This window comes from Apodemus sylvaticus, chromosome 1, assembly GCF_947179515.1.
Source record: "Apodemus sylvaticus chromosome 1, mApoSyl1.1, whole genome shotgun sequence".
NCBI classification, from domain to species: Eukaryota; Metazoa; Chordata; class Mammalia; order Rodentia; family Muridae; genus Apodemus; species Apodemus sylvaticus.
In genome coordinates this window covers 37,110,939-37,123,734 of record NC_067472.1, presented here as the reverse complement: position 1 = coordinate 37,123,734, position 12,796 = coordinate 37,110,939, and the positions used below count along the sequence as shown (strand labels likewise).

The following is a 12,796-nucleotide window of genomic DNA, read 5'->3' as shown; positions in this document are numbered from 1 at the left end:
ACCAGCATTTGAGAGGCAGAGGCAGGTGAATCTCTTAAATTCAAGCCACCCTGGTCTACAAAGTTCCAGGACAGGGCTACACAGAGAAACAGAAAGAATATCATTAAGCTGTTGTCTGCACAGTCTTTGCAGCGCACTGGGTGTGAAGGATTTGCTGCTACCCCATAGAGTGTTTCCCACGCTGTGACCAGAGCCCTGGTGGAAACAGCTTAGGGGCAGATTCCTGGTAGCTCAGTTTTCAGAGTCTCATCCATTGTGGTGAAGGAGGCACAGCAGAGCCATTCGGTGCACATCACTGTAACCAGGAAACTACCACTTACAAGAAGGGCCCAAGGAAAAATACAGCCCCAAAGGTTGATGCTCCCAAGGACCTGTACCACCCAGCTGGGTCCCATATTCTACACTTCGTGAGAGATTCATCCACTCGTTATGTTAAAGGTTTCTATTGGAAACCAGTACATGAATCTGCGGGTGTATTTCATACTCAAACATCTGCGCATCCTCAGATTTCAGTACAGTTGGAGAGAACAGTTCCCAGAGAGAGACGAATGCCTGTATTTAAATGTCGTATTTTATGCAGTGTTTTTCTCCAGTATTAGGTGCTGGGTTCAGAGCCTCATGCTCACCAAAACACTCCACACTCTGCCCCATCCTTCTGTAAAAAACAAAAAATGAGTATGTACCTAAAGGCCTGTAGGTGTTTCAGGCATTGTTATATTGTAAATTACTGGAGAGGGAATCGAACAAGCAGCCCCCCGGACTGGTGAGTCCATGTGGGAAGAGCACAGTTGTAGCCAGTCCATCAACCTGCTTCTGGCCTCAGATCCTTCCTGTGGCTGTGCAGGAGGCACTTGGCTCTTAATAAAAATGTTGGCAAGAAAAGTCTTATGTACTTTGGAAGACTTTAACGCATTTTTAATAGAGTCTACCAAGATGATCTCTCAAACCTCAGAATTATGCATAGCCCCAACCTTCCATTTTCTCTTTAAAATCCCTCCATGTTAACTTATATACCACCTCTTTATCCTGGACTGCAGCCTTCTCTGCTTCTAGCTTGACTCATCACAACTCTGCATTGTCTTTCTTGTATAAACCACACCCAGTTCTCAGTCTGCTCTCTGTGATACAGAATGAGGCCTTTAAAAATTCTTATAAACTGGCGGGTGAGCGGATGGCTTCTGCATCTTGATGAGCCAAGCCCAGAACTTCTTTTACAGTTGTCTCGTGCATACCTAATATGACAGGAATTTTTATAGCACCTCACTTTCATGACACCTCACCCAAGCATCCAGCTTGATCTTCATAGACACAGCTCTCTTTCCACACCCTTACTTCATCTGTTTATTCGTTGTTCATTAAAACAACAGCTATAACAGGCCTAATCAAGTCTGCGAGCATGTAGAGGACTTGCAAACCATCCACTCCATGGGGCAGGAGCTGCATGGGCTGAACTGGCTGGAGAGCAGCCATCTAGACCACGGTTGAGTGATGTAGCTTCGTCAGGGAGGAGGAGTCAGGGCAGAGGAACCTATCCATAGAAAGGCGATGGGAAGGCATCTAGTGTGGTACTTACTGTTTTGAACTTTTAAACACTAAGATATTCTAGGCACAATAGAGAGATACATTGTTTATAAAAGTGTCCTTATAGCTAAATGGCATGCCCTAGAACTACTTTGTGTTTTCCATTGTTCTGGCTTTGTAACAAAGTAGCCCAGACTAGATGGCAAAAACAGCAGAAATGTATTGTCTTGGCAGTTCTAGAGGCTGGGAAGCTCAAGTTCAGGGAACTGGCAGGTTGGTTCCTTGTGAGGGCTGAGGGGAATCTGTCCCAGGCCTGCCTCGGGCCTCGTCAGAGGTCATCTCCCTAGTGTCTGTTCATCTTGTCGGTGCTATATACACGCTGTGCCCTCATTCCCTCATCTCTTAAAGACACCAATTAGTGAATTAGGTCTGCCCTAATAAACCCAGTTTAACTCGACTACCTATATATAAGGTTACCCTCAGAGCTGCCGGAAGTTAGGCTTTAAATGTGAATTGGGGGTAGGGGGTGGGGTGGAGTGGGGACAGGATTTGACCCATCAGATTCAGGAAGGAGCAGACCCCGATCCAGAACTTAGCACCCTCTTCACGAGGTGTCACCATCATGGTGAGCTGAAAAGCGCACAAAAGATGTGAAAGCTTACGTGATGGTGAGAAAGAAAACCGTGGCCACTGTACTTTCCCCCTTGTAATCCGAGTAACTGGTTCAATAATAGGAAAAACAAAAAAACCAACCAACCAAACAACCTAGCCATGTAGAAAGAAGTTGGGCTTTGGATGTAGAAATAATTATGATCAAATTTGTGCCTCAGTACTTAATACATTTTGTGTTACTTACTTATAAATTCCCCTTTTACGATAAAGCAGAAAGGCAGGGTGATCATTTAAAGGAGAAATTCCTGTACAGATGCTGAACATGTGAAGCCCGACTCTAGGTGACCTGTGCAGATTATTCCAAAGCACCCTGAAAGTCATTCCTCAGCTGCTGGTTCGAATCCAGGGAGCCTCCCGGTCAGGGCTCCAGATTTGCGGGAGACTGTAGGGAGGCCATGGTCTCACTTCTCACTTGTCTTCTGTTCAGTTCGTTTTGACTCCGATTGAGGTTGCCATTGAAGATATGAAGAAGAAGACCCTACAGTTAGCCGTGGCCACTCACCAGGAGCCCCCTGATGCGAAGATGCTGCAGATGGTACTGCAGGGCTCTGTAGGAGCCACTGTAAACCAGGTAACCAGGGCTCACTGAGGGCAGCTTGGGTTTTTGTTCTTGTGGTCTATAACTCTTCTTAGGAGTTGATGAGGAATCAGTCCACATGCAATCTTGCTTTTTAAAAGAAAAATTCTAGAAAGGAGTAGACTGTATTTAAGGAATACCATTTTTTTCTCAGAGTCTCCAATTTGGTACCAGATCTGGCCATATGACCCAGGACTAGAGTCCTATAGCAGAGAGCTGACTTGAGTCCAGGATAGGTAGAGCTATTTGCAGAGCTCTGCATTAATTCTAAGAACGTGTATATGGAGATAAGACTAGGCCCAGGGCATCTATTTCCTTGGTTAAGTACCAGGTATTCAGGGCTGGAGAGAGATGGCTCAGTGGTTAAGAGCACTGGCTGCTCTTCCGAAGGTCCTGAGTTCAAATCCCAGCAACTGCATGGTGGCTCACAATCATCTCATAATGAGATCTGACAACCTCTTCTGGGGTGTCTGAAGACAGCTACAGTGTACTTACATACAGTAAATAAAAATAAATCTTTAAGTACCAGGTGTTCCCAACATAGCAAGTGCCTTGCTGACAGGATTGATCTGGGACTCGGTTCGTAGGCCACTTTGACAAGATTGGTGTTTTCATTCCTGTTATAGCCATCACACAGGAGTTCAGCATGGAACTAAGCTTCTTTCTGATGGAGAGACATACAAGCCCAGTCAGTACTTTCTGTCTAGCCCCTTGATGTTGGCTCTTCACACTGCCACACCCAAAAACTCACTAACCATTGTCCTTCCCAGCCAACACCTTCTCCATGAGGATCCCCTGCAGAAATTCTAAGTCTGTTCAACATAGGGGGGGGGGGGTCAGAGGTAGCAAACAAGAAAAAGGCTATTACATGTCCAAGGTTAGAAAAACAATGACGCTTTTGCTTTTGTGAGTCCCCATCCAATGAAGGAAGCAGAAGCTGTCTACTCTCACAACCAGAGGCCTCAGATGGCCTGTGAATTCTCTGGCTCAAACCAGGGTTTACATAAAATGATTCTTCCACTGGAGCCACCAGATAAGCAGATATGTTTGCACAGATAGAAGTAGCCCTTGCTTTAGAGGAGCCACTCACAGGCCAGGTGGTGGTGGTCCACACCTTTAATCCTAGCACTTGGGAGGCAGAGGTAGGCAGATTTCTGAGTTCGAGGCTAGCCTGGTCTACAGAGTGAGTTCCAGGACAGCCAGGGTTATACAGAGAAACCCTGTCTTGAAAAAACCAAAAAAAAAAAAAAAAAAAAAAAAAAAGAGGAGCCGCTCACATAGTAGCCTTTGCTGCTGTCACATTCATGACCTTGTTGTATGAAGGGAAAGATGTAGCGTTGGACTGAGAAGATGCACTGAGACCAGCCAGTGTTCTCCTGAGGCTCTGGGTCCTCCTCGGAAATCAATTTCCTAAGCAATTCAAGACCTCCCTAGGCTTCTTGTTTTAGTGAAACAAGCTACAAAATTAAATGTTCAAAAGGAAGGAGCCCTCCCCACAGTCTCTCTCTCTCCCCCAAGTAATTTAATTTTCATTCCAATTCCATCTTGTGTTTCCTTTTCTCCGTCAGGGACCACTGGAGGTGGCCCAAGTGTTCTTGGCTGAAATTCCAGCTGACCCAAAGCTCTACCGACATCACAACAAGCTGAGGTTATGCTTCAAGGAGTTCATAATGCGGTGAGAAGGGAGGGGGTGGGCACTGGAGCATAGCAGTGTGGGAGCACTGGGCAATACTGGAGTGTTTGCCCAGCACGCACGAGGCCGTGGATGTCATCCCTACCACTACAAAAACAAATAGGCATGTACCCCAGGTCCACTCAGAGCTGCTGGATCATCGACTCTGGTTTAAGAACCCTGCTAGATGCTTGTGGGGTGTGTGTGTGTGTGTGTGTGTGTGTGTGTACATACATGTGCTCACACACACACACACAGAGACCCTACTAAGATACTTGTGATGCACACCACACACACCCTGCTAGGTGCTTGTGATACACACACACACACACTCTACCTTAAGGTCCAGGGCAGTAGAGCAACAGTGCTTGTACTACCACTAAGAAACTAAGATTTGTGTGTAGCCTGCTTCATGGCTGCCCTGGCACTGGGCCTCACAGTCGGGTTGTAAGACAGACATCATCATCATCTTCTTCACTTTACACACGAGGCCTGGGAGGTTTGGGGATGGGAGATGAGTTTCCTGATGGCCTCATCACTTGGCAGCAGAGCTGAGCTGCAGCAGGTTTGCTGGCTCTTGGCCATCCCTGCTTCTGTGTGGGCTGGTAGTCACGGACACACTAAGGCAAAGCTGTTTGCGTTCACAGTGTGCAGTTCTGCAAATTGCACAGCAACTTACTTTAGAAGCCTAAAACTAGGAAAAGTTCTAAAACTGGGCTTTTGCTAAGAAGATGAGTCATTCCCATGCCAGCCCTGTCTGTCTTACTGACTTCTTTGGTGCAACTGGCCTTAAGGTCAGCTGCTTCAGCCTAGACAGAAATGGCTCTTAGGGCAGGGCTGTGTGATCCCTGCAACACAGTTAGTTACCTTAGGTCTCCAGTGGCCCTGCAAGAAAAAAAAATGATGAGATAGGGTATGATACCACTTCACTTATGAGAGAGAAAAATGTCAGAAGCATATGTACCAATTGCCTTTACATCCAGAACCTCAGAGCAGCGTCTAAAGACAGGACTAGCCTTGCACGGTGGGCAGGGAAGAAAGGAAGCTAAAAGTTAGTTTGCCCAATTTGGTGACAACCCACTAGAAGGCTGCTGTCGGGTGACATTAGAGACAGTGCCTCATCACAAACTTTCTGGAGAAATGCCCAATTTTGCACTTCGTCCTTCAGTGAAGCACAGATATTTGGAAATGGGTATATACAATAGATGGCATCTGTTAATGTTGGTATATTTGGTTTCCTTTTTGATAGCAATTCTGCTACAAGGTACATTTTCTTTACTACATAGTACTTCACTAGCTTTTGTTCTGTCTGTCTCTGTCTCTCTGTCTCTCCCCTTTTCTCTCTCCTTCTTTCTGAGACGATGTCCCCCTATGTACCTCTGACTAGCCTGGAACTCCCTAAGTTAAATAGCTGTCCCTAAGTTAAATAGCTGTCCCCAAACTTAGAGATCCTCCTGTCTCTGGCTCTAGAGTATCGGGATTAAAAGTGTTTGACATCATACCCAGCTTGATAATAGATATTTTTGTAGCAAGAGTTTGGTTTTTTTTTTTAATATTTGGCTAATAATTTAGAAGGACTTTTTTTCACGGTATCTTTTCATTCAAGCTCATTATGGTTTAAGGCGTCCAAAAGTGACAATGGGCAGGCCTTGTTGGACCTCACAGAGCCCATGGGTGTGTAATGAGAGTCGTCTGCACTGAGTCCTGTGTCCATGACGACAGGGTGAAGCATGACATTACTGAGTAGAAACCTGGGGCAGCAGGTACTGAGACCTCTAAGAATGCTCCAGATACAGGGATCCACAGATCAGAAAGGTGGGTCCATTGCGAGCTAGGATAGGCTTTATGGAAAATATCACTGACTGACTATTTGTCAAATATTCAGGCGGAAGAAGATGATGGTGAGAGGGAGGCTTGACTGTCAGGAACAGGGCGTGGCTATAAGAGCCGTAGGGAATGCCAGTTCTGCCGCCTCATAGAAGTCCATGGGTGGCTCAAGAGCTGGCCAGGCTGGGAAGGAACACAGCCACGTTAGCTCTGGGTAGAAGATGTATCAACAGAATAGGAAGTTTGCTGAGAGAAGGAGGGTCACACCAACTCCCTCTGCTGGATCCCTCAATCCCAACAGTGGACTCACCAAGACTCCCGGTAGATGAAGTGTCCTAACCAGTCCCTACTGGGCATACTCTAGGCCTCTGGAAACTGCAGTCAGAAAGCAAGGGCAGGTAGTTATTTATTTTCCTAAAATGATCCTTTAACAGAGTTACTGTTTTAGTCAGGGTTTCTATTCCTGCACAAACATCATGACTAAGAAGCAAGTTGAGGAGGAAAGGATTTATTCAGCTTACACTTCCACATTGCTGTTCATCACCAAAGGAAGTCAGGACTAGAACTCACACGGGGCAGAACTTGGAGGCAGGAGCTGATGCAGAGGCCATGGAGGGGTGCTGCTTCCTGGCTTGCTTCCCCTGGCTTGCTCAGCTTGCTCTCTTATAGAACCCAGGACTATCAGCCCAGGGATGGCACCACCCACAATGGGCCCTCCCACCCTTGATCTCTAATTGAGAAAATGCCTTGCAGCTGGATCTCTTGGAGGCATTTCCTCAAGGGAGGCTCCTTTCTCTGTGATAACTCCAACCTGTGTCAAGGTGACACACAAAACCAGCCAGAACAGTTACTCAAAGTTCTTAAAAATGCTATTCTCAGCAAGTTGAGGCAGGAGACTTGCTGTGAGTCTGGAGTCAGGTCTAATGGACATGGTATGCTCCAGACCAGCCTAGGAAGCATAGCAAAACTCTCCTTTAGCAATTTGGCTCTGAGGGAACCAGGTGTCACCTATCAAATAAAATGCTGACCCTGGTTCTATAAGCATGGCCTAGAGCCCAAGACTCTGGCTTGTGTTTGTTTGTTTTTTGGGTTGGGTGTTTGTTTGTTTGTTTGTTTTGGTGTTTTGTTTTGTTTTGTTTCTAAGGCAGGGTTTCACTCTGTAGTCCTAGATTGGCCTCTCCCTTGCAATCCTTGTCTCAACATCCTGAGTGCTAGAATTACAAGTGCCGGCCACCATGTCTGGCTGCAGATCCTGCAGTATGGATGAGTCCTTGTGCTACTGCAGTGCCCACCCGCCTTTGAGCAGAAGCTGCTGCTTCTGTGCCTCCTGTTTATACTTCTCCCCAAGCTCCCCTAACCTTACAGCCAGCCCTTTTGTCTTCCTCCCTTCAAAAAGACAAGGGAATGCTCAAACAGCCGTTCTGAGCCAGCTGTCCATGCCAGCTCGCCACCCCGTCCAGCGGACACTCTTTACCACCGCTGTGGAGAGGTGACATCCTAATGCAGAAAAGGCCATAGATGACACAATGCCGCCAGCTACCGCCACATCGCAGACACAGCCACACAGCCACATCTCTTCATGCCAGACAGGTCAGACATGGCCGCCCATCAAACTACGTTTAAAATGAGCATAAGGACAGGCAAGTTCCCCTCAAAGTGGCTCAGGCTTCCCTCTCCCACTTGCTTGCCGCTTCCAAATCCAGGGAGGAGGCTGCCGCTGTTTGTGAACATGGACAGCAGTGCCAAGTGCTTGCTTCCGGGTGGCAGAGGCGACTCACTGGCAGACGGGGTGGCCCACTGCTGGGCCTCCCCTTCAGTGGGCTCTGTCTCCTCAGCTTCCCAGAAGGCCGGTAGATATGCCAGAGCTCAAAGGAGACCCAGCCAGCCTTCCTGGAAAGACACCTCTGTTGACAGGTCCCTGGCTAAGACTGCAGTTGCTTCTCCTGCCCCCAGGCAGTGGCTTCTGACTCAGCTGTAGCTGATCAGACTGGGCCGGAAGGCCGGGCAGCCTGGCGTGCTCCCAGCCTCTCGGCTGCCAAGTGAGGACAAAGCCTTCTCTGCCTTCTCCTAAGAGGAAGTGCCCAAAAGGTTCATAAACGCAGAAGGACAGATGTCACACGTGTCTCCCCCCTCCTCTCCCGGCCTTGCTGGGCCATCAGAGGCACTGCAGTCATTTCTGTATTTTCTCTCAATCTGATTTGATCTCATTCCTGCAGAGACTTGGGGCTTAGGCAATGGCTCAGTGGATAAGAGCATGTGTTGTGCAAGCATGAGGACTTGAGTTCAAATCCCTGCTACCTACATAAAAACCTTGATGTCCCTGTGCATGCACCTGTGACCCCAGCAGAGGGGTGGGGCAGACATCGGACAATGGCTGGGGTTTGCTCGGTGTGCATGGCGTATGTGGAAACAGATCTGGACACTTTCAGGGGAGACAGTGTTAAATGGCCTGAGGCTTCTAGGAATCAAGTTAACAATGGATGATCTGTGACTTTGGGTCTCCTGTAACACACTAAGGATAGCTAAGTTAAGGTTGCTAGGAAGAAATTTGAGCTAGGTGCAACTGCTTGTGCGCGCGCGCGCGCGCACACACACACACACACACACACACATGCTGGTTACGGCTTCTCTCTTTTTCTTACTCAGTACCTCCCTCATTTTTGAATCTGTAATTTCGGGCTTGTCATTTCTCTCACAAGCTCATCTTAGGTAAGAATTTCTCCTCCTGTGGGTGGCTGTGCACCCTAAGAAAATGGGGTGGGGGGCAACTTTCTATAGGTTCCCGATGCCTCATGACTTAAATAACCTGGAATGGTTCTTAGTTTAATGCCTTGTGTGATATAAACTTCGGATTTCAATTTTGCAAAACAGCTTTCTCATTAAAGGCCTTGTGCTCATAGCAAGTTTGTATTCCATCTCTCTGGGCGGCATTTTTCTAAGCCCATTTGCACAAGTAAGTTAGCTTTCTTCAAGGCTCTAAGCTGAATGCCTGGTTTAGGCAGAGCCCTACAGTTCTGTCTCTGACGTGGGGGCCTAACAGTCTGTTTCTTGAAAGCTGTATGGGAGCCTGGCAGTGGTGGCGCACACCTGTAATCCCAGCACTTGGGAGGCAGAGGCAGGCAGATTTCTGAGTTCGAGGCCAGCCTGGTCTACAGAGTGAGTCCCAGGATAGCCAGAGCTACACAGAGAAACCCTGGGGGGGGGGGGGGGAGAAGAAAGAAAGAAAGAAAGAAAGAAAGAAAGAAAGAAAGAAAGAAAGAAAGAAAGAAAGAAAGAAAGAAAGAAAGAAAGAAAGAAAGAAAGAAAGAAAGAAAGAAAGAAAGAAAGGAAGGAAGGAAGGAAGGAAGAAAGGTCTGTGGGGGATCAGATAAGCCATCAGGGTTGAAAACACTCTCAGTGGTGCTGCAGTGATGCCCCTCTGGGGTAAGTGCACTTGCTGCACACACATAAGGACCTGAGTTCAGATCCCAGCACTCCTGTAACAAGCAGGGCGTGGTCCCACCCCTTCCAGTAACTCCAGCAATGAAGATAAGGGGGAAAGTGAAAGACTGGTATCTCTAAGGTTTGCTGGACAGCCCCAGCAAAAACAATAAGCCTCAGGCTCAGCAAGAGACCTTGCTCAAAGGGATAAGGCAGATAGAGGGAGCTACCCCATGTCCTCCTTTGACCCATGAGTGCTAGCACAGACATATGCATATTATACATGTTTACGTACACTGCACACACACACACACACACATTAGAGGTTATGGTTCTAAACTTTACATCGTGGTGACTAAAAACACTTGCCAGGAGTAAAGATTTATGTGGCTCGTGGTTTCTAGGGTTTCAGTCTATGATCAATTGGATCCATTACTTCGGCCTGCGAGAAGGCAGAACAGCATCGTGGGGAGCATGCTGTCTGGAGGCTGTTATCTCATGGTGGCCTGGATATAAAAGAAAAGGGATGGTGAGGCTACAGATGAGATGTGCTCCCAAGGTCGCTTCAAGGGCCCACTCCCTTCACTGAGGTGCCACCTCCTGTTTTTCCCAATTGCCCATCAGACTAGGACCCTACCAATGGACCGACTGCTCCATGGATGAGTTCCAAAGGCAGTCACAGCCCCAGTGCCCTTCAGCTGACAGCCAGTGCTTGAGCACTGGGCTGTACAGAAACATTTAGACACCAGCAGAGGTACTCAAGCAGACGTACTGTTACTGTTTTCTAAGTCACTAAAACACAAACACTGAGGACGTGCGACCTCTTCTCTCTCCCTCAGATGTGGGGAGGCCGTGGAGAAGAACAGGCGACTCATTACCACAGAGCAGCGGGAGTACCAGCAGGAACTGAAGAAGAACTACAGCAAGTTGAAGGACAGCCTCAGGCCCATGATCGAGCGGAAAATCCCAGAGCTCTACAAGCCCATCTTCAGAATTGACAGTCAGAAGAGGTACAAAGGGGCCAGGGTGGCCTCTTCCTGGGCATCAGAGATGGGGGGGGGGGCATCACAAATGCAGCCCAGGGTGGACTGGGGCCTGGAGTCAGGCTTCCAGCAGTCTGATTTGCATTCAGCCCAAACTTTCCCCTGACCTCTCCAAGATCCTTTTTATTGGCCTGTGACAGTGGATCTATCCAGGGGAGCTGGGGTGTGGGGGGGGGGTATGTAGAGGGCTAGGGACTGAACAATATGAATGGGTCTTCTTTTATTTACTAAGTTCCCCAGGACCAATAGCTTTCTGGTTCATAATTTTCTCCCAACGTCTCTTTAAAAAGCTAATCAATCCTTCTGTGTTTTCTCTCTCTCTCTCTCTCTCTCTCCTTAATTTCAGGGACTCTTTCCACAGATCTAGTTTCAGGAAATGTGAAAGCCAGTTGTCACAGGGAAGCTGAAAAAAGCTACCTTTGCCTGTGGTGACTGGGGCCCCACAACCTGGAAGGACTCGCTGGGACTTCGACAGCAGCCACCCAAGACTGACTCCACAGCTCCTGCCCTGCCAGTGCTCAGGAAACTTGGGGTCCATGACCACAGAAGGATACCCAAGTGTATTGCGGACTAACCTTGGCCATGCCAGGGGCTCTGGGTGGGTTGGGTAAATCAGGGGATAACTGTATTTATTAAAGTCTTTTTCACAGTGCTGTATAAGCAAGACTGTTTCTGCTGAGTGACTGGTCACTGTCCTTCCATAAAGTGACTTCTTCTGACCTATATTTGAATTCCTAAGATAAACTCAAATCGTGGAGGGAAGAGCGGAAGACTGTCCCGCAGCCTCTCCAAGTGAATGTCACTCGTCCCTTTGGTGAGAAGGAAACGATAGACTCCAGAAAAGAGAAACGCTTTCCAATACATCTGTGAAGGAAGTCTTACAGGAAGCCTCACCTCATGCTGGCTGGGAATCTAGGAATAGATGGATCCTTCCACAGCCTGCTTTTTTGCCTCTCCTGCGCTGCTGGACCGTGCATTGCCAAGTTATTTCTGCGTTGTAGCTTCTGCTAAGCTGAGGGAGCACACCTTTGCCCAGGGGACAGTAGTACCAGACAGACAGTCCAGGTCACCCAGCCACAGCACTGACAGACAGCACATTCTCCAGAGAGAGAGTAGCTCTCCTAGGACGACGTATCACCACCTCCCTGCACACTTGTTCTCACGGCCTCCTTTTTCTCTTGGATAAGGTGATTTATATATACACACACACAAGGCTAATATCTCTGCCTTCATTTCAGAATCTTGCATCCTCTGTGTGCTATAAAATGTACGATTTTGATTCTTTTTATGGTGTATTTTTGGAAAAAGAAAAACAAAGCTATGATTTGAGAATTAAATTATATATTTTTCATACAACTCATAACCTTAGCGAATACTAAAGATGGAATAAGAATAGCAAGCAAGTGGGCGTGGTGGGGCACGCCTTTAGTCCCAGCACTCGGGAGGCAGAGGCAGGTGGATCTCTGAGTTTGAGGCCAGCCTGGTCTACAGAGTGAGTTCCAGGACAGCCAGATCTACCCAGTGAGACCATGTCTCATAAATAAATAAATAAATAAATAAATAAATAAATAAAACCAGCAAAATGCCTCCCTGTGCAACTGCTGTTTGTGACTCTGACAACCCAAAGAGCTTCGAAGCTCCAGAGACCCTGGTAGGAATGGCCTTTGTCAAGCTGTGCCCTCCAGAGTGGCCCTAGTGCAATGTCTGCTCGTTCTGGTTGGGACAGAGTTCTCAGTTGTCAGTTCTGAAATGCTCCCACATCCCATTAGGCATGAATGACCTTATTCTGAAGGAAGATGCTGGGAAAAAATATGGCGGGCTGACTGCACTTATTTAAACAAGCATAAACAAAGACCTTGATTGGCCCTTGGTCTGAATATGTATTCTAAACAAATGGAGTTAGGAGAGAGGCACTTTAAACATTCCCAGACACAGCACAAATAACGTGTCCTCTGAAAACAAGAATCCTGACAGTCCATGACAGCCCTTTTGTTTTGGGCAAGCCCTAGAACAGTGACTCTCAATCTTTCTAATGCTGTGACCCTTTAATACAGTTCCTCATCT

General features: G+C 47.5%; 1 protein-coding gene across 3 annotated transcripts in view; it reads left to right on the top strand.

Moving 5' to 3' along the window:
* Dock8 (dedicator of cytokinesis 8) overlaps positions 1 to 12,315 on the top strand; it is a 196,820-nt gene extending 184,505 nt beyond the window's left edge. For all 3 annotated transcript variants that reach the window (XM_052187973.1, XM_052187992.1, XM_052187982.1), the window contains 4 exons: positions 2,621 to 2,764; positions 4,339 to 4,445; positions 10,529 to 10,699; positions 11,079 to 12,315. In XM_052187973.1, coding sequence (XP_052043933.1) covers positions 2,621 to 2,764; positions 4,339 to 4,445; positions 10,529 to 10,699; positions 11,079 to 11,139 — 483 coding nt within the window. In that variant the 3' untranslated portion in view covers positions 11,140 to 12,315. The remainder of the gene's footprint in view (positions 1 to 2,620; positions 2,765 to 4,338; positions 4,446 to 10,528; positions 10,700 to 11,078) is intronic.
* The last annotated feature ends 481 nt before the right edge of the window (positions 12,316 to 12,796 follow it).